Genomic DNA, 24149 nt, shown 5'->3' on the forward strand with positions numbered 1-24149 from the left:
ATTGAATAATTAAAAATTAAAAATAAAATAATACATAACTTTATAGTTGATTTTTCTTATTCAAAATACCTGCCTGAATTTCAGCCTTGTTAAGTGCATGCTGTAAGTTGGCCAACCACATAGTAATAGTGGGCCTTCAAGGCCCAAATTGGTTACTTGGACCCAGACCAGCCATAGTGGAATTCTCTGATTTGTCTTTGTAACACCATGATTGTCAAATTATCGTTGCTTAAATTGCGTGATTCACAATGCCTTTTGAACAGCTAAAATTTCAAAGGAACTGGAAAAATGTCAATTCCATGGGATGATGGGAAGATAATGTTTTTCATGATATTATAAGTGGACCTGTAGACAAATTAAGTTTATGATTCAGGGTGAAAAAGGGAATAAATTGAATTGTCCAGTGAGTGGACCAAATGAAACATGCATGGATCACTTTGAAATCAGAAATAGAAATATCAACTTGTGATCCTGCATGCCAAGAGCCACAGATGAATGATGACCCAAAAAATGTCTCAACTTTAATCAAATAATATTTGGTTGTGGGTGTCGATTCTCCATCTTTTAATTTGGATTCAGCATGTTTTTGCTGATTCCAACTTGGAGACTTGATTATTTTATATTATATTTATAATCAAACTTGACATGGAATCCTGTATTTATCTAAAATCAGTCACGTTGATTGGTTGCATCAGATGCAATGTATGTTTGAGGTGAGAAGGAAGACGATATTTACATGCTGCATGCATAGGTTGGAACCGAGGAAGGCATTAGCTACGTAATAATTTCCAATTAATGTCTCTGGCTGTTTTGTCTACTTGTATATTATTGGGCCCTGTCTACTCCAACTTGTCCCTTTATTATTATTTTGAATGCCATTGCCAGTAGTCATCACCTCACATGGTTTTAGACGCAAAGTTGAATTGTCTCACTTCACTTGCGTCTGTAATTTATTATATATATAATTAAGAAATGAATGGGGCATGTGTATAATATGCCCTATTCCATTCAAACTGCCCACCTGATTGAATAATTCAGAAATGAATGGGGCATGTGTAATAATATGCGGTGTCATGTATTACATAAATGTTAATTAAGATGGTCCAAACTGCCACCTGATCGAATATCCCAATTTGATCCAGTCAATTATGTCTCCTTGCATCGTACTCATGTTACAATAGCCAGACATTGCTGAATCATCAAGCTGCCAAGTTGGCCAGGATGACCCTGACCTGATCATGATAAACACAATTTTCATTTTCAACTATAAAAAATGCCCATTAATAGAGGATTTATTTAGATTAACCAAATTAAGCTGAGGCGTATAAATATAGGAAGCCCATAACCCACCATAAGCTGTAAGGTGCAAGTAAAATTCAAAATGCTCTTCAACTCTTTCTCTGTCAATTTCTACGCTGTCTTCATCTTCTATCTACAATTAGAAATCATAATTCTGGTATAAAAAAAAAAGCGACCCCATCACCTTACACAAATATAAATTGCCAACCCAATACACCCCTCCACCACCAACTTCATCTTCTCTGTCTCTCAATATACAAAGATAAGATCTTCTTCCAGGTTTGTCGTCCTTCTTCTTCTGCTTCATTATTTTTTTTCCCTTGTACAGTAATATATACATATAATGTAAGTTGAATTCTTCCTCTTGTCTGCGTTCATCATCCGGCACTGCACTGCAAATACTGTATCTTATTTCTTTCTTAAATTTGGTAGACTTGGTTATCACATTCTTTTCTTTCCGGTAAAAGATCCTGATCATATGTCTTTTCTATTCCCCTTGCACTTCCCAAATGCAAAACCAAGAATAAGTAATTGTTTGAAACTTTTCTTCGTGGAAATTTCTCAATTCTCATAATTTATATCAGACACATATATATGGATCAAAACTAACAGAACACAGCTTTATCTAAGCTATCAACCACTTTGATCCAACCAGTCGAACCCAGATCAGTTATTAAAACATTGATTTTAACTGCTTTAATGAGCTCTGAAATAACATTTTGTTTTTCAACTTTTTTTAATCTTGTTGATGATCTTCTCTTCGTTCAGAATCTACCGATATATATACAAACCTTGTTGTTAAAGTAGCAGTTTACAAAATCAGAAGAAAGAGATGGGGTTCTGGACACTGTTTGAAGTGGCAACAATGCCAATTTTGCAAGTGCTTATAATAGGCTTATTGGGAGCTTTCATGGCTACTGAATTCTGCAATCTTCTTCCAACAGAAGCCCGAAAATCCTTAAACAAGGTACGCCATGCACGCAACCTACAATTTTTATTACTACTTAAATAATCTACAAATATATTCAACTTCCAGTGTTGAATTAATGCAGATTGTGTTCATGGTGTTCACTCCTGCTCTCATCTTTGCATCTTTGGCCAAAACTGTGACGTTTCAAGACATAATCTCATGGTAAATTCAGCTGCCAATCTATTGAACGAGTAACATAATCTTTGGCCAATCTATTCAAGACATTACCTGCATAAATGGTAGACTAATGGATACAAACAAATTGACATGTCATCTAGTTGTTAGTACCTAACTTGGGGTTGGATTCGAGTGAACTGATTTTGTGTGAATGAGCCAAACTCAAGCTAGAGCTCCAGTCCGTTTGTCTCTCATGCAACACTATTCACCCCTTTGATTACACTGTTCACTCTCCAGACAACACTGTTTATCATGTTAACAACTTTCCAACAATACTATATATTAATTCAAACGAGTTCAAACTTAAACTGGATATCATGAATTTGACCCCAACCTACGCAGACCCTAGGCTCGATTTGAATCCACCCTTATACCCATCTGTTTGTACCTGAATTAGTGAATGTTCTTAAACTCTGCTGATTGGTTTCTCAGAATCAGACAAAATGATTAGAAGGGGTGTTGTATCTTGTTTGATTCAGGTGGTTTATGCCGGTTAACATTGGACTCACATTTCTATTTGGAGGCATTCTTGGGTGGATAGTTGTCAAAATTCTAAGACCAAAGCCCTATCTTGAAGGCCTCATCATTGCCACATGTGCTTCAGGTAGTTACTAATATGTCATTTATGCATTGACATATTCTATTTTCCATTGAGGAGATATGACATTGATTTGATTTGAATACAGGGAACTTGGGAAATCTTCTGCTTATAATTGTCCCTGCAATCTGTAATGAGGAAGGAAGTCCATTTGGGAATCGTAATGTTTGTAGCTCTGTTGGACTCTCTTACGCGTCTTTCTCCATGGCGGTAATGATTTATAACGCAATTTTTTTTTCGTATAATTCAATGTTTTCGTATCTAAACCGGACATTGACTAGTCTTGTGTCTCATATCAATATAATTTTAATGGCCTCTTCGTGTATGGCAGCTTGGCGGTATCTACATATGGACTTACAGTTACCAACTAATAAAAAGCTCATCAGTTAAATTCAAAGCACTTCAAACTGCTGAGGACATAACAAAGTCAAAGGCTGCCAACCAGGATTTTGATGCCACCCCACAAACCCAACTTCTCAAGCCAGAAGAAAATGAACAAAATGCATCTGTAAATCTGTCATTACCAAAGTCTACTTGTGCAGATCCTGAAAGCCAAACTGTAACCTACAAATCAACTACAGCTAGTCCTCATCAGGATAAATCATCCTGGAAAAAGATACTTGAATTCTTTCACAACATCTTGGAGGAGCTGATGGCTCCTCCTACAATTGCCGCGGTGAGTTCTTTGTTTTTTTGTTTTGGACATATCATTTACACATATATGCTAAAGTAATGAATTGAGCACTGACCTATCCCTCGACAGATTATTGGATTCATCTTTGGAGCGATTACTTGGCTGAGAAACCTTATAATTGGTGATGGTGCACCCTTGAGGGTGATCCAAGACTCAATTAAAATACTTGGGTACGACATATGATTGTGATTTATTCTCTCACCCAACATCTCTTTATTTTATGAATGAATACTCAAAAAGGGGAAAAAAAACCTTTGTAGGGATGGAACAATTCCATGCATCATTCTTATACTTGGAGGCAATCTCATTCAAGGTAACTAAATTTCCATATCTTCATTATAAAAAATAATAATAATAATAATAATAATAATATTACATGTACTAATAGATAGATACTATCGGGTGCTCATGACTAATATATTATCATTTATTTTTCAAAATCACTCAATTACATAATAACAAGTCAACTAGTTAATGATCATCCATTAGTACATAAAGTATTATTAAAAAATGAGGGATAGTTTACAAATATATGTTAAAATTTTACAGGTTTAAGGTCTTCAACACTAAGGCCGATGGTGATCATAGCTGTGGTTTGTGTTAGATACATTATCCTTCCTGTGATTGGTATATGGATTGTTAAAGGAGCCTCCACTCTTGGTTTCCTTCCATCGGACCCTCTATACCACTTTGTGCTCATGATTCAATTTACTGTTCCACCCGCCATGAATATCGGTAAGTAGTTGTTCTATTACTGTGGTTAAAAAAAAAAAATCATTACTTGTTTTACTTGTCCTTAATCTTGCAATTTTTAAGAAGTGGAAAATAATGAATTTGATAATTTAAATACTAATGTAAACTCGAAACCCAACCTTGTGAGAATAATTGTTAGGATCCTAAATGTAAAAAATATGACTTATATCCCATATCAAAAAGTATAAACTTCTAGTATAAGGTTTATATGATTTCAAACTCTACAATTTCAACAACTAGTTTTTTAAGATGTGATTCTGCTAAAATTTATATCATGTGGTATCCGAATCACCGTCATATTTCCTTTACAATTGTGTGACACGGGGGGCTAGTAGAGAGCTAACTCACAACTAACCCCTCTGAACAACAACGCCATAAAGTGTGATAATATGTCAAGATTTCAAGTACAAAATATGGTGTTTAAGTCTCCCATTGGAAACTATACATTTCTAGTATGAAGTTTATATAACTTTAGACTTTTTAATCACAACCACTAGTTTTACCAAAATTTGTATCAACAATCCACAGATCTAACCATTTCTATTTTTGGTTAATGCATGGATACAAACAGGTACAATGACCCAGTTGTTTGAAGTGGCTCAAGAGGAATGTTCAGTCCTCTATTTATGGACATACTTGGTTGCAGCACTAGCACTCACATCTTGGTCGACAGTCTACATGTGGATCTTGACCTAAACACGTATTATAGCATTGGAAAGTCAAGACAAAAGACATTGAACACCAACTTGTATCTCCAAATCCTATTTCTAAAACCTTCTGTCCTTTGGCTTTGGAGAATGAACCAGGCCACTTTGAACACAATTTGGAAAGTGTCATTCAATATACAGATCCCTATAATTGGATTTTTTTTTTTTTAATATCTTTTGGGTTTACAATATGAAGCTGAGATTTCAATGAGTGGGTTTTGAAGATGATCCAGGTAGCTAGTAGGAACATATTGTGGGTTTTGAGGATCTAGGTAGCTAATAGGAATGTATTGTGGGTTTTGAAGATGATCTCAGCTTGGTGTTTTTTTTTTTTTTTAAAATAGATTGATTTTTATGATCATGAACATTAGAAAAAAAAATTATGATACGAGCATTCTTGCAACTGTGGTTAGATTTGATTCGGACAGAACTCAAACAAGATCCAATTTGAGATCAATAAACTGAGGCTCAGTTAAAAAGCAATTTAACTCTGGATTCAACCCAAACCAATTCAAACTCAAATGTTCAAATTTGCTCAATCTTGGCTCATTTGATCCGAGCTCAAGCAAATTGGATCAAATCCAACCTTGCTTGCACCATCTCTTCCTATTAAACAACATGGCAATAAAACACAGCCTAGCTTCATAAAATTGATTGACACAAACATAAATTTAGTATTTCTACTTAAGCCAAAAATGTAGGGGCAGAAGTTACCAGACTTTTAAATGAGTGTAAGCTGGAGTTTCGGCCGGTTAGGCTGGGGCTCCACAACCTCCATGTGAATCATCACCAGTTGTAGAACAGTGTAAGAGAGGCTACTATGCATCTTTATAATCTTCTGCTGCTGCTCATCTACGCACCATTCCCCGCCTCCATTTTTGCCTCTTGATGTCAAGTACACAGGTCCTTCTATGCCAAACCTGCAAAAACACCTTGTCAATTACACACACACAAACAACAAACTTCCTCGATCCGTCAAAACATTTTGTCAGACAAAACACATGCAACAATTTTTCCAGTTAAAAAAAAACAAAACAAAAGATGAAAACAAATGTAAAATCAAGTTTCTGGATAGATAAGCCCCGGCAAAGTACTTGTTTTCTTCAAGATTAGCAAAGTAAAGGCGCCATAATTCCAGTTGAAAGTCAACAAATAAACATCTGAGGTTAGAGTACATACTTGGGAACAAACACAATAAAACCATTGGATCTTATCTTCACTATCCTAGCCTCTGTATCTGTGGGCCTGCAAGAGAAAAGAAAAATTAGCACGTGCGTGAGAGTGAGAAAGAGAGAGAGAGAGAGAATATATCAGTTACATACCATTTTCTGAAGTAGATGAGAGTATGGAGCTCCACTGAGGCCCGACTAGCCATCTGTGCATTCCTATGCCGATAATTCAAATCTGAAGAAAGGAATCATCACGCAACAACCTTTAGATGGCTGAGAGCACATCATGTAATCATCCAAAAATACGTGGGACTTCAGAAATAAAAGGTAAGTAATCTTTTTCATGGTTACAAGTAACAGAGTTGGCTTTAATGGAGCGTATATGTGAAATTTTAGGCAATACATTTGAATCCCAGAGGACTGAAGATGTGAGATGCCAAAGAGAGCAACTAAATTAGAACTTCCACAAGAGCAAAATCTGTGAGACATGATTGTAGGGTTTTAGTTTTATTGCTCTAGGTTGGAGATGATTTTCAATCATGGAAATTTGAAGTACACACCAGTTCCAAACAAAAATTTTTCTATTGTGCAAAGATGAGAATAATGGCTTCCAGGCATAAAATGACAGTCTCATATAGCATGGCAGCAGAATTTCAAGAGGGATGAAAACTTACTATCAGCAACACTAGTAAGCTGGGGTCTATCTTGGCAGACTTGTGGGAGTTTGTATATCCCTAAAGATGCAGCAAGCAACCTGTGTACAACAACATCTGCAAGAAAACAAAGTTTCAAATTCAAATTACAAAATCTCATCCTCCAAACAGAACATTACAGAATTAACAGTCTAACTAACCAGCATATCTCCTTATAGGAGAGGTGAAATGAGTATATAGAGGTGCTGCAAGCCCATAATGATGAAATTCCGGAGGTGTGAGATCCCCACTACAGAAATACACTGCCTGATTTGTTATTCAAGTCAAAAGTATTAGAGTTTAGATGCTTCATTGTCATATTTTAAGGATTCACTTATTCAATCGAGTAAATTACCTGTATCATGCATCTAGTTGCCAGTATTCGAATCAACTTATTGAAATATGGATCATCACCCTGACAAAAGTTTACAATAAGAAACCAAACAGCAGCCATATAGAGCATCCAAATGGGTTTGCAAGTCAGGTAAACAGTCAAAACCCGCAAGGTTTCACATAAAACAAACTAGTGTACATGCAAGAGAAGCCTTGAAACAATCAACATACAACCTCATTGGCTGAAAAGAACATTGAAGGAAAAAAGCTCAAAAATACCCGACAAGTCAATAATACACTGGTCAGTCAGCATCTCAACTATGTGAGTAGCACATTATGTTTGCTATAAAAAATTTAAAATTATCTAAATCTTAGAAGGTTGAACATGCATATCCAGCACAATATCTGTTTATGACAAAGTTTATAACTGATACAAGTATATAGCCCAAAAGTGGCAGTATCCACTGTACCAGTAAACAGAGATGCAGTAACGTAATAGTCTTACCACAGCATGATCAAGTGAATCAGCCAGGGCTTTTGATGATGAAACATCTAAGTTGAGACCAACAGCAGCAGTAGTACGCAGTAAAGGTTCAAGCATCTCTTTTGTTGGAGAAGGATGACGCCTACACAAAAAACCCATGTCTATATGAGTCCACTACCCACAAAACCACATAATTTTGAAAAAAAAATTGTCTTCATCTAGCATGCATATCTGATCCTTTAGTTAACAAAGATACATTAAATTCGATAATATCATTTGAGGAAAATTTATCATGCCAAGTTATGGTAAAATCAAATTGCAATCACTTTTTCAACTGCCACACCAGTATACTTCCTTAGAAACCTATTAAAGTCTAGCTCCTAGAACTTGGGTTTAAAATGAAGAAATCACAAGATGACAGAAACCAGCCATTCACTGGTCCTCATCCAGATGGTTCTAAGGTCACTAACTAGGGACAGACCCAGGCATTAACTCTAAAAGGGGAAATTTAAAATAATATAATATAAACTACAAGAAAAACAAATGATTGGAGACAAAAATAAAAATATTAATATAAATATAGGTTGGTCAAAGTTAAAAAAAAAAAAACAGCAAATTAATGAAAGATTATTTTAGAGTGGGATCACCAGCCCCCACTCAGTATGTAGGTCTGCCCATGTCACTAACATGCAAGTATTTTTCCAGAGAGAAACAGGTTAAATTAGCCACTCATATGGTCACAATATCTTTGCGATTGCTCAGAAATGTCAACAAGCTATCATGCAATCATGAAGGATGTCTGCCAACAGTGGACCATTGATGAGAAAGCAGGGAAAAGTACACTGTTTGCACTGTAGAGCCTTATTAGAAAACAAAAGGAAAGTTAGGGTCTCAAAAACAAGCAAAAAGAAAAAAGATGTGACACCAGACAAACAGAAAATCCATCAATTTTACCTTAACAGTGAGCACAGAGGAAAATTTTTAAGGATTTGTTCAGCAACTGAAACATTAGCTGCAAGCATAAACTCCTCAACCATTTGATTTGCTTCTCGAATCTGGTACATACCTGCAAAACAATTCATCCAAAAAAAATCAAAAGAAATCAAAAACAATATGATTAGTTGAATAAATTATATAGAAAACAAAAGCTAGTAGATGCAACAGCAAAAGAAGACCTGATGGTGTAAGAATTCAAGTTAAACTACATGATGTTGCAACTTTTCTAAATAAAACAAAATGATTCCACTAAAAGGTAACTACAAGGAAACATGTCATCATGATGTTTGCAAGAATATTTAAAATATTTAACAATATAGACACCTCCATGACTTAAAGAAAGACATGTTAGAATGAATGTTGGAGATGAAGCTATCTGTAAGATGCCATGATTTAAGACATGCCACAAGAACATATTCCATATATAAGAGGCACACAACTTTTACCAAAATACAAAGAGTTCATACATATGAAACCTGTGCTCAGAACATAATATTATGTTATTAAAACAGCCTTATATAACTATCATGAATTTGATGTGTATGTCTGTATATTCCACTCATTTTACAGACTTAGTCATGTTCAACCAAAGGCTACCAGTTCTAATATGTAGATCCAACATCCATGTTAATGTCAAACCAAAGCATCTTTATTTTTTCAACACAACATAGAATAACAACCATTTTCAAGCACATTACAGCATCTCAAGGAAATTTCATTGACACGAAATTCAAGTCTATAGGATTGAAAAGAATTGAGCATAAAAAAAATATCTGTGGAATAGAACAAGTTTTTAAAGCCAAAATGTTAACACCAAGAAAGTTTACATAGTCTGACAAAAATGCATGCTATGTAGAAGCAAAAAAATTTAAAGGACAAAAAGGAAAGGAATATATGGATTTTGATGGTTAACAGAGAGCAAGATACCAATTCTTAGTGGTACAAAGTTCAACTTTTAGCCTCCCTTTAGTGTCAATTACGAACTCTTTTCAATATTATTTTTCTTATTCATTCATTAAAATTAGGAGTGACTTCTTGGCTATTCATGGTGTTTATCATTGGAAAATTTTAAATGGCTTTAGGTTCTTTTTTAAATAGTTCTCTATTTTGATTTTTCTAGTATACATTATGTATCGTTTTTCTTGTGTTCTCAAGCTAGTCCAGTAGTAGATAACTTGCCCACTTTTGTATCGTGTTTTTCTTTAACCAATACTGCTTCATAACTTATCAACAAGAAAAAAAAAATCATACCTATGAAGCAGCCATGGGCCCAGGGACATAAATATATATTCACAGTTTTATGGAGTTAACAGAAAGGACCTGCCATTCAGACAACATACCAATATCAAGAGGATCATGAGTTTCTGTATCAATTTGAAATTTGACTTCAGCAGAGGCAAGAGTTAAGGCTCCTCTTTCGATACGTCTCTGCCTCATCACCTGCAGAATCATAAGAAGCTACTTTGTAGGAGGAACCCAGTAAAATCCCATGAATTAAGTAAAGACAGCTCCAGGTTAGCATACCTTTGCCAGAGAATTCATATTTCTCAAATCTGTAGTTACTGGATCCTTCATTCGACTGTACATACAATAAAAGCAGTTAAGTTGTTCAATAAAAATGACACTCATAAAAGGAAACAAAAACCACTAAGATATATATGCACAAAAGAGACAACCCATTCACGATATATGCAAGCTCTTGTCACCAGAAACAAATTAAATAAAGGAAATATATTGGTGGCACATAGATTTTCCATAGTCAATGCTTAGATTATCATAAACAATTATCCATGAGCGCTATTTAAATTTTCATCAACAAGAGAAAAAGGCTTTCTACTACTCAGACATTTGAGCTGTTTAGGAATTTTGACACAAGCATACATCAGCTATGGGCTTGCTTTCACTTTTCAAGGCTAAACAATGTCTCATATAAGAAACTTGCCTCCACATAGTAAAACTTTTGGTCAGTTGAATTCATGTATTAACTTCAGGTGGCATGGTTGATTTGCTAGAGGAAGACGGAAAGGTATCACTTAAATTGGTTGAGGATTGCATAGGTTATGTTTTAAACAATGTATTTATAGAATTTACATTGGAAAAAATTCAAGATAATATAAAATTTTGGACTTTTAAGATAACTTTGCATATTTTCAATACTACATAGATACATGTACTAGTTTTCTGAAATTATGTCTCTCTCTTTTCCCAATGTATATACACCTTGGATTTAACATACTCTATGAATGAATTATATTAACATAGTGCATACTTTGTCTCTATACCACTTGCAATAAGGATAACTAAGTCAGAATAAGATTATTTTTGTGACTACACCTCTATTAATTTATAACCTTCTCAGAATGAGATGAGCACATCAATGGATTAGAAATCCACAAAGAGATCAAAATGATGAATGGGGAAGAATCCTAAACAATGTCTCATAAATGGACACAATGTTTTTAAGAAACGAAAGTAAAAACTCAGGTTCTAAACTTTATACAAGATAAATATCTTGACAGCAACCTCAGTCAGTTTAGGAAAGCCATTCTGCAACATCAACACCACAAGACAGCAACAATAATTCTATTCCATCTTCTAGTGACCATGACTCTGTCTTCAGTAACAGCAGAAACTTCAAAAGACAGTCGACTAGAACTGACTTACATCCTCTCAAGTGCACATTTAGTGATCCTTTAATTGTTCAATTACTTCAGTTTCTAATTATACTGAAATTTGACAATTACTCACCAAGATCTTATGGATGCTGTATGTGTCATATCAGCATACAACATTCCAGAAAAAGCAACAGTTGCTTTGTTCCATTTTATAAGAAGCTAATAGCATTTGACAATTAATATAAATAAAAATGGAAAAGTCAACAGTAAAAAAGTATGTAACAAGATACATTAAAAGAATTTGACAGGAGTAATGAAAGTGTAAATAAAGAGACATTTAAAGAAAATAACTGAAGTATCCACATATTAGAGGATGGAAAAGTAAGAAAAAGCACCTATCATCCATCCTAGCCTGAGCTTCAACATAAGATAATGCTGCACAGGATTTAATGACACTTTTTGTGTATCTTGTGGAAATAATCTCTGCTTCAGGTGTCATTTCCTGATATCAAAGGACATTTGAAGTAAGTATCCATATGTATGCCCAAAAATAGTTTACTCCAAACAACATGCAAGTTTGTGATTGTTAGATGGAGGAGCAAGTGTATCTAAAATATACAATTTTCACATTAATCATATTGCTAAAGAAAATATCTCCAAATTAGAAGAGCAAAGTATAACAAAAAGGAAAAGAATCAAGTTAAAAGCAGTATTTATGCAGCATGAAAGTAGCACTTCAAACTTTAACTCTTTTAAAGAGCTTCATAATCAGTAATTTATAGCGTAATGACAGTTAAGGATCTACATATAACAATGCCAACTTGCATATCAAATAACTAGACCTCTGTTGATATTTTACTCATTTAAAATTAGTACATTGGATTAGAATCCACTCAACCACTATGTTGGACTCTAGGAAGTTGGAACAAAGTTGGCTATTTAGAAATGTTTAATCATGCTATACACACACCATCTAGAGTCTCACACATACTTGACAGCACAAAAAGAGCAAGAGAGAGAGAATCCACAAAAATATCATATGAGTTAAGCATGTGATCTAAAGCTAAAGAATCACATACCCAAATAACAGAGAATGCTAGTCTTTCCACATCAGCTCGAAGTGAACATATATCTACAAGCAAAATTAGCTATTGAGAGTGCTATAAAGCATGAAAGAAAAATGAAAAGTCAACCATAAAACCTAAAATTACTTTATATAGCATACATGCACTGAAATGAAGAACAAGAAACGCATTGGCAAACACATGAATGCATACCTTCGGTCAGAGGTTTGGGCAGCATGTCAATTCGGCGCTCAACAAGGTAAACAGATGTACCCCTTTTCAAGGCCTCATCATCAAGTGGCGTGCCAGGATGAACAAAATTTGTTACATCAGCTATATCTAATTGTTTTTGTTAAAGAAGAACATTTAAGTGTCTGGTTTATGTTTGAAATAAGACATCAGTAAAATTGGAAGCCAGGGCTAACAGTACACTGTGAACCACTATATAACTCATAAATTTCTACCGTTGATATTTTTGATGAATGAGAAGAAACATGTTGGTGTAGCAGATTAAAACAAAGGAGGCATTGTGACTCAGCCACTTTCCAGGTATGATGCTGCAGAACATTAAATTTAGGGAACAATATAAATGAGGGCGCCTCCGAGTGCTTTACAGTAGCTCTCCAAATGGAAGAAGTATCAAACCAATATGTACATTACAGTGACTCCATTACTGTTAAAGTCTGGTGGGGTGTGAGAGAGAGAGAGATACATGTACTGAAAAGATTAAAGTTATGTTCATACTGTCATAAACTTTCAGGGGAAAAAAACATAATGTACATGCCAAATTTAAACTTCAGTGACATCAACATTGAAATTTTCACCATGAATGGAAGTCAAAAATCTAGAGGATACGAACTCCAACTTCAAAATTTCCATTCGGAAGGGATTTACAATGTAGTGCATCATCAATATCCTTGCACCCTGGAAAAAAGGCAAAAACATTTCACAATCTTCAATATATCTCCATCATTCATCAGATATCAAGAATGTAGTATGGACAAGAGAATCAAGAATAAGCAAGAATTATAGCCCTATGAGTTTCTCACCTGGAGGATCCACACTAAAGACATGCAGATGTCGCAAATCAAGCCTGACAGGACTGGCCAAATCTTCAGAGGACACCGACCATGGCAATGGAGGCAAACATGCCAAAACTTGAGCAGAAAATGGCCTTGCATCTATGTCATTCTCTATCAGGAGCATCTGCAGCAGACAAAAAATTAACTCCCCAAGCTCAGGGATCCTACCCTCCCCCCCTTCCCCCCCCCCCCCCCCCCCCCCCCCCCCCCCCCCATGCTTACAAAGAAGAACTCATTTTTGCATACCTCACTTTCAGTATCTCTGTCACCTATATCTCCTATAACCCGCACATAATGACCAGAAGGGTACCGAGATTGACGGTCCCAGGAATCAACTGCCACAATTATCCTCTTATCCAGAAGATTTACAAGCTGCCGAGTTTGAATTCGAATCTTTGGAAATCTGCGATCTTTGGAAACAAATAAGGCATGGGCAATACTACCACTACCAGCAGGCATAGGCATTGGCTCCAAAGATCCACAATAGCTGCATCATATCCTTACAATTATCAGACAACTGAATAAGGAAAAACTTGCATTAACCTAGTTCGAAGTGATGGCATGTAATACGCAAGGGACAGAAGAACTATGGCCAAACACAATCAAACAAACAAGCACATTATGCAATCAACTTACGAATGCCAGTTCCGCTTTATGATTCCTACCACACGACCTGAGGGACGACTAGGAACAGTGTTTTCATTACCAGTGGTCACAAGATTTGAAGTTCTAGGAGCATCATCAGCACTGCTTGGAGCCAGATGAACATCATCCTCATTTTCATCCTCTGTAAGAGAGTAAGATTAAATATAAAATAGGATAACATGCTTAGAGAGTGAGTATAAAGATTATCTTCTAGACAGAAAAAAAGAAGGCAAGTTCAATTCTGCAGGTGTGCAATTAACTGTCACAAGAAATTTCAATGAAAGAATGATAATATGATGTCAATGTTTACTTATTGACACTTTGAAAGCATAAGTAGCAATGGCAATGAAGTCAAAACAATGGTGGCTTGGTCATTAAACATGCATGCTACATGATGGTAACTTGCCTTCATCTGCTAACGATAAGGATTTCTCCTCATGCCACTGCTCTTGAGGTAGAAGTTCCACAGCCACTATATCACCATCGAAAGCTCTGTTCATATTTGTACGTCCATAGATGATTATTTCATCACCAATGCTCTCACTTCCAACATATGCTTCAAATGGATTGTAACGGTTAACACGAAGTTTTCCTTGATGGTATATTCCATGACGCAACCCAGCAGTAATCTCAGACATGGGTTTATGCTGAACAAACAACAAGATTGATAAACTTTACAAAAAGACAGTCCTCCACCAAAGACTGTAATCAAACAAACCAACAACTTAGAAAGGTAATAAGTCTAGCTACCTCTGGGTAAATGTCTTTCCTCTTTGATGACCTCAAATCTTCAACGTCTTCCATGTTCATATCTTCAGATGCAGGTTGGACCAGAAGATCAAGCAAATTCGGCTGACCCAATGATTTCACAAATGACTCAACTGAAATAAAGCCAAAATTTCAGCTTTGAGCTTCATGGATATAGTTTTTCGATGATAAATAACAGAAACAGTGAAAAAAAGACCTAAAAGCCAACAAGGGAGCAGCTCTGACAGTAGACAGAAAGATAATATACATACTTGTCTCAGCAAAAATGCCTTCTTCAGTGGCCTTCCTCTTATTTTCTCTGTCATTAGTTATAAGTAAAACCCGTGTGCCATCTCCAAGATGCTTCTGATACCATTGAGTGGCCACACGAATAGCTGAATCACAAGAAATGCATGGCCACAGAGTAAGACAAACGTTACAGCAACCACAATGTTAAGAACTACAAATCACAGTCTACCAGGAAAAAGAAACACCAAAATCAATTTCCTTACAAAGAACACACCTCTATCATTTAAATCATTTGAACTTTCTTTATCCATTTTCTCAACATGTGTATCCCTGCATAAAGAATATCAAATTACACCCAAAAAATCACAAAAACAGTAAAAACGCAGTACGTAACACAATCTACTGACCAAAACAAAAACCTTACTTGTGAAATTTATTAGCAAAAACATAGAACCTCCTCAGAGGATTACTGCAAAGAGCTCTAATTCTATTGTAAACAGATACGTTCTTGTTCTTAACTTCATCCAACACCACCGATAGCACCACCACGTCATCAATCGCCGCATTCTCCAGCAAATCAATCTAAAACCAGTCATAAGTAAAGAAATGAAAAAAAAGGAGCAACTTCAATAACCGTATTCAAAGAAAACGAAGAAGTGAAATGAAGAGAAGAGATATCAATTGAACCTGGTTGAGAACAACATTGGTATCGATAACGAGAATTGTGGAAGCAGTGCCTAAACGAGCAACGGAAGAGTCGCATGTTTTGCAAGACGAAGCTCCGCACCATATGTCGTCTCGTAGATACACTTCTCGAACTTCCTTTTTTATTCTGTTGTTTCTCGTTTTCTTGTTGAATACATTGCTCTTTAACATCTTTGTATTCTTTCTTCTTCAATTTTGTTCAGTCTTGATGATGCTCTGTTGTTGCTGTCCAGAGCTTTGCTTGACAGTAGAAAAAGTCGAGGGAATCGAATTACGATTTTCTCTCTACGATAGACATTTACCCGGATGAACGGGCCCATGGTTTTGCCCAATTAATGGCCCGTTTTGCTTCGTATTCCAGTACAAAATTACTTGAGTCACATGATCACTTTAAAAATTTGATATGAAAATATTAAACAGGTGAAATATCTAATTTAATAATCAGTTATATAATTATTATATTAAATAAATTAAAATTTTGATTTTTTTTATATTTATATTTTCTTATTTTATCATTTATATTATCTCTTATGGGTAACGTTAATCATTTTTTATATTATTTTTAATAGTCAATACTAATTTTATCTTGATATGTGATGTCGGACTGGTTAATCAAGCTGATAATCAGGTCCTTCTTTAAAGGGAGGAAGGAGCAATGATTTCAGAAATTGGATGACAACCAAACTAACACCTTGTTTTGACAATAAAAAAAAAAAAAAAAAAAGAATATATCTAATTATAATTGTGTTTATTTATTCTATAAAGTGTTATTTTGATGCCTCTAATCTAACTCATGTTAGTGGATAAAAACTCATTCCTTTATGACCCAACAGGCAGGGCGAAGGAGACACTATCCTAAGTTCACATTTAAAATTCGAAATATGACTTTGTTTACATTAGAGACTGTAATATAGATATTAAAAATCTGTTAAGTGTAATATATATACAGTTATTTGTATTCAATTTCCGTCAATATATATATATATATATATATATATATATATATATATATATATATATATATATATTATTAATAAATACATTCATGGTATGTTAGACTGTATAAGATCTGGTCTCCTCTCCATTCCATACAATTGGATTTGTATCAAGTATGCATCAATTCTCTGATTGAAGACTAGTGTTTCTAGACCAATCGATGTGCCTTGTGTTGGAGTTGGAACTACTCAATTCATCATCGTTTCTGCTTCTCTCTATATTTCTTCTCTTTGACCGGTTTTTTACATCTTCTTCCTTATCTTTGACAAATGAAAGAAATGTCTGAATGCGGGAAGATCGTGAACTCGTACCAGTCGACTCCATATCCTGCTCATGATAGTACCGACTGAACTGGCGGGCCATCTGCAGGAAATATATGAACAGAGCAAACAGAGAAGCCAATCCGCATACTAAGTAAAGTCCCAAGAAGCTTTTAAGCTGCAGCCTATCAACTTCTAGTTTTGACCCCTGGGAACTACAAGCCCTTCTCAAGAGCCATTTGTTATGAATCCTCTCAAGATCCCCGTTCTCTGACAATTTCAGAATTGCAGTCGACATGTCTTCTGCTAAAGGCGAGTCCCGAGGAAAGGCCTGATCAAAACACAATCAAAATTGCACAGTAAGCAAACACTGAATCAAGTGACTCACCTATCTCACCAACTTTGACTTCGCCTTGGTTTTCAAAATGAGTTAATCCTCATGATTTGAATTCAACTCAAATACTAAAGTAAATTCAAACTGATACTTACAAATCCCCAGCCATTTTTAGTGAATTCTTGACCAACTATACTGAATTCACATCTGGATGAGAGGAAGAGTTCTGCATAAGCACGATCGTCGACAACTGCAGCAACTCCGCCCTTACGAGGACCATCTATCAATGCTTTAGCGTATTCTTCTGGAGAGTTAAGAGGTACAAGTCTTGACTCATCGAAGCCCAGATCATCAACTAGATAGTTTCTGGCAAATGAACCCTGTTGATACCCGATGGGATCTTTACTTGCTCTTAAACTGCCAATGCCTTCGATGTGAGAAGAAAGCTGTTGCACTGTAAGGATTGAGGTCAGGCTGGCAGTGTAGCTTGAGTTTATTATAAGAACCACGAATAGCCATATGAGCAGCACTATGCGCCCAAGGGTGCTGACTATGTTTTCTCCTGCATTAATACACAAGAAGAAGTAAGCTTCACAAGCCCAATAGTAGGGTGGTTGTTGAAAACCAATTAACTGAACTTACTAGTTCTTTATCTTTCTAACTAAATGGAATTTTTGAGTGAAAAATGTTTTTAAGTCAAACCTTAGTAAAAAAATTGTAATTTATTGAATACTACACTTACTGTGGGCAAAGAACATCGTTGAAAAGCTAAACCTGCAAATCGAAATAGAATTGAGATCAAGAAAGCACAATTTGGCACATAATAAACTAACGAATGAGAGGAAGAGATGCATAAAATTTGTAACATCTACTATTTGCAGGTTGCAAATTCTACATTGACAAAACATAACAAAGACGTTTAATAATATTAAAACAAGATTGGTTTTTAGGCAAAACCGTGATAAATTTTATTTAAAATGGATAATATCATAACCATGATAATTCTATTTAAAATGGATAATATCATAACCGTGAATCAGACTATTAAACCAATGACAGTGTGGGTCGGTGATGTATCTAAGGGAAAGCAACCATAAAATTGTGGGCTCACCAGAAAACAGTGACAACTTGCCTCCTTGGAGGTCCTCGAAAATCATCATTGTGTCTATGCTCTGAAATCCAAACGACTGCACCTACAGCTAGGAAAAAGATTGACGTGACACCCCACATTCTTGGAGAAAATGGCCTTAAAAATGCCCAAGCATTAGAGTCCAACTTCTTAACTGGGGCAACCACAACTAGTCCTGACTCAATATATGGCTGAGTGAAGTCCACCATCCTAGTCCGGTTAGTGATGATTGCTATGTCACCCACTGCAGCATCATAAACCTGTATGGAACAAAGAACCCACATGATAAATAAAGCATCAAGTTTCATGGAGCTTGTTCATAGTACTCATCGCTCACCCCTGCTGTGATCAATCTCACAAGCTCAGTACCACTTGGATTGTTATGGCCATCCCCAAATGGAAGCAATTTATACGGGACGGCATATGGCAACAAGTTAATAGCAGCAGTGAATACATCAATGCAGAATCCTGAAATCATATCAGTGCCTTCTACTGAGACAAACTCCTGAAAACTAACCCGGTTTGGCACTCCAATTTTCAGGTGTCTTCCATTGTTAGGAAACACCCATCCTCGCGGCTTCCCTTTTGCTTCTCCTGGCCAAATGACACTGTATAGAAACTGATTCAGCCTGGAGCGATTAGGCAAACCTCCATAAAGTGTTTCTGGTGGCTCAACTGATAAGCCTGAATAATTTGACCAATAACCAATCCTTCTGTATCCTGTTCCAGCCACATTGATGATTTCGTATGCAGGATTTATGAGATCCTTTGAGATGAACTTAATAGTGCCTGATATACCAGTCAGATTGGCCTGTAAAATGTTCTGAAGCAACAAGTCCCCCCTGTCAAAGATCTTCATTGCATCAAGATGCAAATCTCCTGGTACATCTACTAATTTGGGATTCTTTGAAAATGAAATATTGCCACCCTGCTTGAAAAATGAATCAATTGCATGAGCAAGCAGCCAAACAGTGTCATATGCATAAAGACCGTAAGTACTCAAGCCAATAGGTGCATTAGATGCACTTCCCCTGGTTAAGTTTCCCCATCTAGAAACAAACTTCCTTTTGAGTTTTGAATCTGGAGTGTGCATACGCAATGTAAGAACTCCCTGCAAGTCACTCATCACATCTGGAGGAAGAGGAGAATCAGTATCTAAGGAAGTAGAAAGCCAGTTAGTAGCAATCCAAGCATACTCAGGTCCCATCATCCCGAGGTATTGAGCCACATGAAACACCTCAGGACCCCAACTGGCAGAGGTATGAACAATAAGAATCCGAGACTGGGCTAAAGCCACTGTAATCAGTAAATCAGTGATTTCAGTCCGGGTTGCTTGAGGGCTCAAAGGCGCTTTGAATGATATCTTGCGACGTTTCTCAGCAAGCTTATCTCCTAATGCAGCAATCCCATTTCTTCCATAGTCATCATCTCCATAGATTGCTATTACTTCCCCCCAATCATAGTAGTTCACAATTTCAGCTATTGCAGCCATCTGGTACAAATCACTCTGGGTAGTCCTAACAAAAAAAGGGAACTGGAGTGAAGACAAGGTAGGGTCTGCTGCTGAGAATGACAATAGAGGGACTTTAAGCTCATTTGCAACTTGAGAGACCACATGAGCGGTCACAGAATCCTGTGGACCAATTATGGCCACTGTTTCACCCCCCAAGAACTGTAAGGCTGTATACATTTACAGAACCAAACAATGAAGAATCAAAAGCACCAAAATGAATCTGTGCAATTCATCTATTAAAATTAAATAACATGCTTTATATGAACAACAAACAATTAGTAAAGGATATACCCTCAGCGATGCCCAGAATTCCGCTGTGATTTGTGTCGTGCATTTTAATATTAAGCTTAGCTCCACCAAGAACAGTTGGATCTGAATTCACATCTTCAACCGCAGCTTCTATTGCCAATTTTGCAACTTTCCCAACGGTAGATGTGTATGCGAGAATTGCCCCAGTGTTCACAACATTGGGTGCTCCAGAAGCATATGTTCTACTAATCCCATATGGAAATAACTCACCGCAAAAGATCATTAAAACCAGAAGCCAAAGTCTTCTCATGGTGACTTTCCTGTCAACAGATAAAGCAGCCCAGATTTAATTATTATTTCAAAGACCCTATCCAGAATTGGAAGAAAGTCCAATATGAAGATAGTGATAGTTATATAGGTTGAAGCAAGGATTATAATCTGCACACAGAGTAGAAACATATGGTCGGAAAGGAATAGTAAATAAGAACATCCAGATCTAAACCTGAAATTAAACTGTGATAAAATAGTCAGAAACAAGGTATGCTGCTTCAATTTCAATTACCAATGACTTAGAAGCCCCTGCAAAGAAAAGGGGGAGATGAAGCGAAATCCAAGCACAGGTAAAACATGGCAATAAAGAAGAAAATAATCACAACCCATCAAAAGTAAACAGCCACAGACAAAGTTGAGAATCAAATCAAAAGGAACTAGAAATGGCAACAAGGAAACAAAACCATGGAAACTTGATTGACACGTGAAGAAAGATATAACTCACAGAGTACCTGTAGCTGAAGAGCCTTGGCAGTCACAAAACCTGACCCTTTGAGAAACAGAGCTTGGAGGGATAACAAAGGAATCAAAATCATGGAAGAAAGTTGATGTATGTGCCTATGTGCCTATGTGGTGAGATTTTCACTTTCTTTGTGAATTCGGATAAGTGTCAGAGTCTTTGTTTACCGGTAAGCCATAGGATCTGCAGAATTTCTAGGCGGTGGGCCTACTAAATCCACCATTGCCAAAGCACAAAACTATCATGCGTACAAAACAGAGTGTGTTTAAGTGATACACTTGTCTTGTCTTGTTGAACATATTGCAAGTGGGAGCATTTGAGTCACCATTCAAGTAACTCTGAATATGATTTTTTAGTTGGAAAGCTTGGTGTCCAGTTAAATTTGCTATAGGCATGAAATTCTGAGTAAAAATTGTAGAAAAATACAAAAAGAACAGGACCCAGATCTCTTGTTGGCATCTTACAAAAGCAGACAACTTTTCTCCAAGCTCAATCACCAACAAGATCTTAACCATTTATCTTGTCCAAGAAAAAGACTTTTCCTAAGGTTTTATGTTAACATTTAGAAATCCAAATATAATTATTTGATTAAAAATACACTCTTAGACTCCAATACAAAGCAAAATACTGTTACTGGTAGTGCAGAGAGTGGAAATCTCCAGAAGGAACCGACTGATTCGGCTTCAATAACCAGAGAGCACTGATGTTTGAGTCTCCAAACAGAGATTCATGCTCATATATATTATGTGGAAATCGGGAAACAAACAATTATAGCAATTAATAAAGCAACGTAAGAGCAAAAGAGCACAAAGAATTTACAGGGAAATCCAAAAATAGACAAAAAAAATTTCTAATACTGAAATGCTATCTATACTTTCAAGATGAAGCCAGGCTACTTGTCTTTTGCCTAGTGAACTGCAAGCACTTTTAAGCCATATTTCATGAACTCCTTGAAGATCTCCATTCCCTGATAGCTGTAGAAAGTGGTCTGTAATCTCAGAGCTGATGGGTTCTCCCACTTTAATACTACCAGTCACAGAATCTTGACAAAACCACCAAGTTATTCTCATTTAGAGTCCAGGGCCAATTCACAAAGCTTTACAGTGGATAAATCGGCACTTACTGTAATATTATAAATAGAATTCTTAGACTCACATGAAAGTAAACTTGTACTTCTATTATAATAAACCCGGTACCGTATATGGGTTAAAACTTTACTTTCACTCGAATGATTCTTGATATAGCCTTATCAGGCAATGTAGTGAAGCACTCTACATCAAATTGGTTGGCAGTACTTGGAGTGCTTAATTACTGCTTGACGCTAGCCGCCATCATTATCTCCTTTTTGTAGCTAGAATAATCTCCAGTACTGTGTTTATCACTTTAGTCTTCTCATCCACCAACCATAAAGCATAATTATTTAACCAAATAATACACTTTAAGTCACAACTGGTGAGCGAACTAGACAGCGTGGAATCAATTAAAGTAAATACATGCACTCGAATCAATGGAAACAGTAAAAATATTCCATTTCTAAAGTTTCTTTTCATAAATTAAGCTCTAACGGTTTATAGACTCGGGGTGTTGCCCCTGTTTGCAGACCCCACTCACTGACCAGACAACAATATGTTATAGATGAAGTGGTGACAATTCTATAAAGGGCTTAGGTCAGACTTGCAGTATAGCTTGGAGTCAGAGCTAACACAAAAAAATACCCAGATAATCAGCATGAACCGACCTAATGCAGCTCACTGTTTTTTATTCTATATATGTCACAACAAGAAGCAATATGCTTAATTCAACCGGACTGGCGCCGCCTGTGTACACAAAACTCAACCATAATTACATATTCACTCACTGTGTGAAAAAAACAATGTGGAAAAGTTAAACCTGCAGAGTAAAGCACAGATCTTAGCCTTCTGGAGCTTTATAAAGATGAGGTGAATATGCAAGTAATGAGTCTGATATAAACATTTTATATAATTTGGAATTTTGACTTTAACATTACTATTAAACTATATGCACTTTTAATGTGTCCATAAAGCAAACTTTGTGTAATTTTTTTTTTATAGTATAAGAAGCTAAATTCTTCCGTCCTACCAACAAGTCTTTATTCTTTACCAGATCTCTAATTAATTTATATTTCTTTTTTACCTACCCTCTAAAGGCCTGATAATTCGGTCTGATCAATCATTTTCAACATGTGCAGCACGTGCAACAATTTTTCTATGGTATCATGAAGAGAAGGTTAGATTGGGAAGCATATGATCAAACAATAGTGAGGCTACCCCACCACCAGTGCTAATTGTTAATCTTCCATCAAATGTATTCTCCGCATAGACCTGGCAATTATGGTGATCGATCGTATTGTGTCATTTTGGATTTTTGATGGATCTGACTTAATTTATCTTAATATGAAACGACATAATTCAAACATGATTTATATTTGGATTGTGTTCAAGTTATGAAATATCAACTCAAACATGATTTGATTTATAAATAAGTTAATCCAAATATAATTCAAACAAAAATACAAATAGGAAAACTTAATCTAAATCCAATTTTATATGTGTCATATAAATAATATTATAATTATCTAATTTTTAATTATTTAAATAAAATAATCATATAATATAATATTATTTTATTATTAACTTAAAATCATTTAATAATATATTCTTTTATATACCAAATTTGATCCTCAATTGGGTTCTATTAATTTAATGGTGTCATATTGGGCATTGGATTGAATGGAGAGTTGACAACTCAACCTCTGCACAGGATATATATATATATATATATAATAATAATATATAATAAAATTATATTCATCTGTTTTTTTGTACATAATTTATATACATAGATAAAGTGTTATCATATGATTAAATATTTTTTTATC

The 24149-nt window shown here is 35.7% G+C and overlaps 3 protein-coding genes across 15 annotated transcripts; 1 reads left to right on the plus strand and 2 right to left on the minus strand.

The window, feature by feature from the left end:
- The first annotated feature begins 1354 nt into the window (after positions 1 to 1354).
- On the plus strand, positions 1355 to 5356 carry LOC123199051 (protein PIN-LIKES 7-like). Its single transcript, XM_044613861.1, has 10 exons — positions 1355 to 1578; positions 2068 to 2266; positions 2352 to 2431; positions 2926 to 3050; positions 3133 to 3254; positions 3376 to 3720; positions 3808 to 3908; positions 3999 to 4051; positions 4288 to 4473; positions 5063 to 5356. Exons 2-10 carry the CDS (start codon positions 2132 to 2134, stop codon positions 5185 to 5187), a joined length of 1272 nt encoding a protein of 423 aa, XP_044469796.1. The 5' UTR covers positions 1355 to 1578; positions 2068 to 2131; the 3' UTR covers positions 5188 to 5356.
- On the minus strand, positions 4142 to 16255 carry LOC123199049 (exosome complex exonuclease RRP44 homolog A). Of its 6 annotated transcripts, none has more exons than XM_044613858.1 (24): positions 15962 to 16255; positions 15699 to 15856; positions 15549 to 15604; positions 15298 to 15420; positions 15029 to 15159; positions 14685 to 14925; positions 14270 to 14420; positions 13880 to 14120; positions 13601 to 13757; positions 13407 to 13475; positions 12765 to 12890; positions 12567 to 12619; positions 11883 to 11989; positions 10397 to 10451; positions 10213 to 10312; positions 8831 to 8942; positions 7898 to 8018; positions 7415 to 7474; positions 7221 to 7326; positions 7042 to 7137; positions 6521 to 6602; positions 6378 to 6443; positions 5918 to 6118; positions 4142 to 4458 (listed from the first exon to the last, which is right to left on the minus strand). In XM_044613858.1, exons 1-23 carry the CDS (start codon positions 16148 to 16150, stop codon positions 5920 to 5922), a joined length of 2799 nt encoding a protein of 932 aa, XP_044469793.1. In that variant the 5' UTR covers positions 16151 to 16255; the 3' UTR covers positions 4142 to 4458; positions 5918 to 5919. The 6 variants fall into 6 exon arrangements, with proteins under 6 accessions (XP_044469793.1, XP_044469791.1, XP_044469790.1 ...); XM_044613856.1 differs by having other exon boundaries at positions 4142 to 4492; XM_044613855.1 differs by having other exon boundaries at positions 5913 to 6118.
- Positions 16256 to 16845: 590 nt separating this feature from the next.
- Positions 16846 to 22343, minus strand: LOC123199407 (glutamate receptor 3.6-like). 8 transcript variants are annotated; one of them, XM_044614395.1, is made up of 8 exons: positions 22125 to 22343; positions 20963 to 21039; positions 20503 to 20780; positions 19036 to 20378; positions 18681 to 18958; positions 18312 to 18343; positions 17725 to 18131; positions 16846 to 17566 (listed from the first exon to the last, which is right to left on the minus strand). In XM_044614395.1, the coding sequence occupies exons 3-8, from the start codon at positions 20768 to 20770 to the stop codon at positions 17096 to 17098; spliced, it is 2799 nt and encodes a 932-aa protein (XP_044470330.1). In that variant the 5' UTR covers positions 20771 to 20780; positions 20963 to 21039; positions 22125 to 22343; the 3' UTR covers positions 16846 to 17095. The 8 variants fall into 8 exon arrangements, with proteins under 8 accessions (XP_044470330.1, XP_044470333.1, XP_044470329.1 ...); XM_044614398.1 differs by lacking the exon at positions 22125 to 22343 and adding an exon at positions 21885 to 22101; XM_044614394.1 differs by lacking the exon at positions 22125 to 22343 and adding an exon at positions 21243 to 21837.
- Between the last annotated feature and the right edge of the window lie 1806 nt (positions 22344 to 24149).

This window comes from Mangifera indica, chromosome 16 (genome assembly GCF_011075055.1).
Source record: "Mangifera indica cultivar Alphonso chromosome 16, CATAS_Mindica_2.1, whole genome shotgun sequence".
Taxonomy (NCBI): domain Eukaryota; kingdom Viridiplantae; phylum Streptophyta; class Magnoliopsida; order Sapindales; family Anacardiaceae; genus Mangifera; species Mangifera indica.

What these genes read in the sequence shown, in the direction of transcription:
- LOC123199051 (XM_044613861.1), top strand. Translation starts at nt 2,132, where the DNA reads ATGGGGTTCTGGACACTGTTTGAAGTGGCAACAATGCCAATTTTGCAA. An exon ending in CCCGAAAATCCTTAAACAAG is followed by an intron (nt 2,267 to 2,351) that starts GTACGCCATGCA and finishes GAATTAATGCAG; the next exon opens with ATTGTGTTCATGGTGTTCAC. An exon ending in TTTCAAGACATAATCTCATG is followed by an intron (nt 2,432 to 2,925) that starts GTAAATTCAGCT and finishes TGTTTGATTCAG; the next exon opens with GTGGTTTATGCCGGTTAACA.
- LOC123199049 (XM_044613858.1), bottom strand. Translation starts at nt 16,150, where the DNA reads ATGTTAAAGAGCAATGTATTCAACAAGAAAACGAGAAACAACAGAATA. An exon ending in CCTCTGTGCTCACTGTTAAG is followed by an intron (nt 8,019 to 8,830) that starts GTAAAATTGATG and finishes TTTTTTGTGTAG; the next exon opens with GCGTCATCCTTCTCCAACAA. An exon ending in ATTCACTTGATCATGCTGTG is followed by an intron (nt 7,475 to 7,897) that starts GTAAGACTATTA and finishes AACTTTTGTCAG; the next exon opens with GGTGATGATCCATATTTCAA.
- LOC123199407 (XM_044614401.1), bottom strand. Translation starts at nt 20,770, where the DNA reads ATGAGAAGACTTTGGCTTCTGGTTTTAATGATCTTTTGCGGTGAGTTA. An exon ending in AATTCTGGGCATCGCTGAGG is followed by an intron (nt 20,379 to 20,502) that starts GTATATCCTTTA and finishes AAATGTATACAG; the next exon opens with CCTTACAGTTCTTGGGGGGT. An exon ending in CAAGTTGTCACTGTTTTCTG is followed by an intron (nt 18,344 to 18,680) that starts GTGAGCCCACAA and finishes TTCGATTTGCAG; the next exon opens with GTTTAGCTTTTCAACGATGT.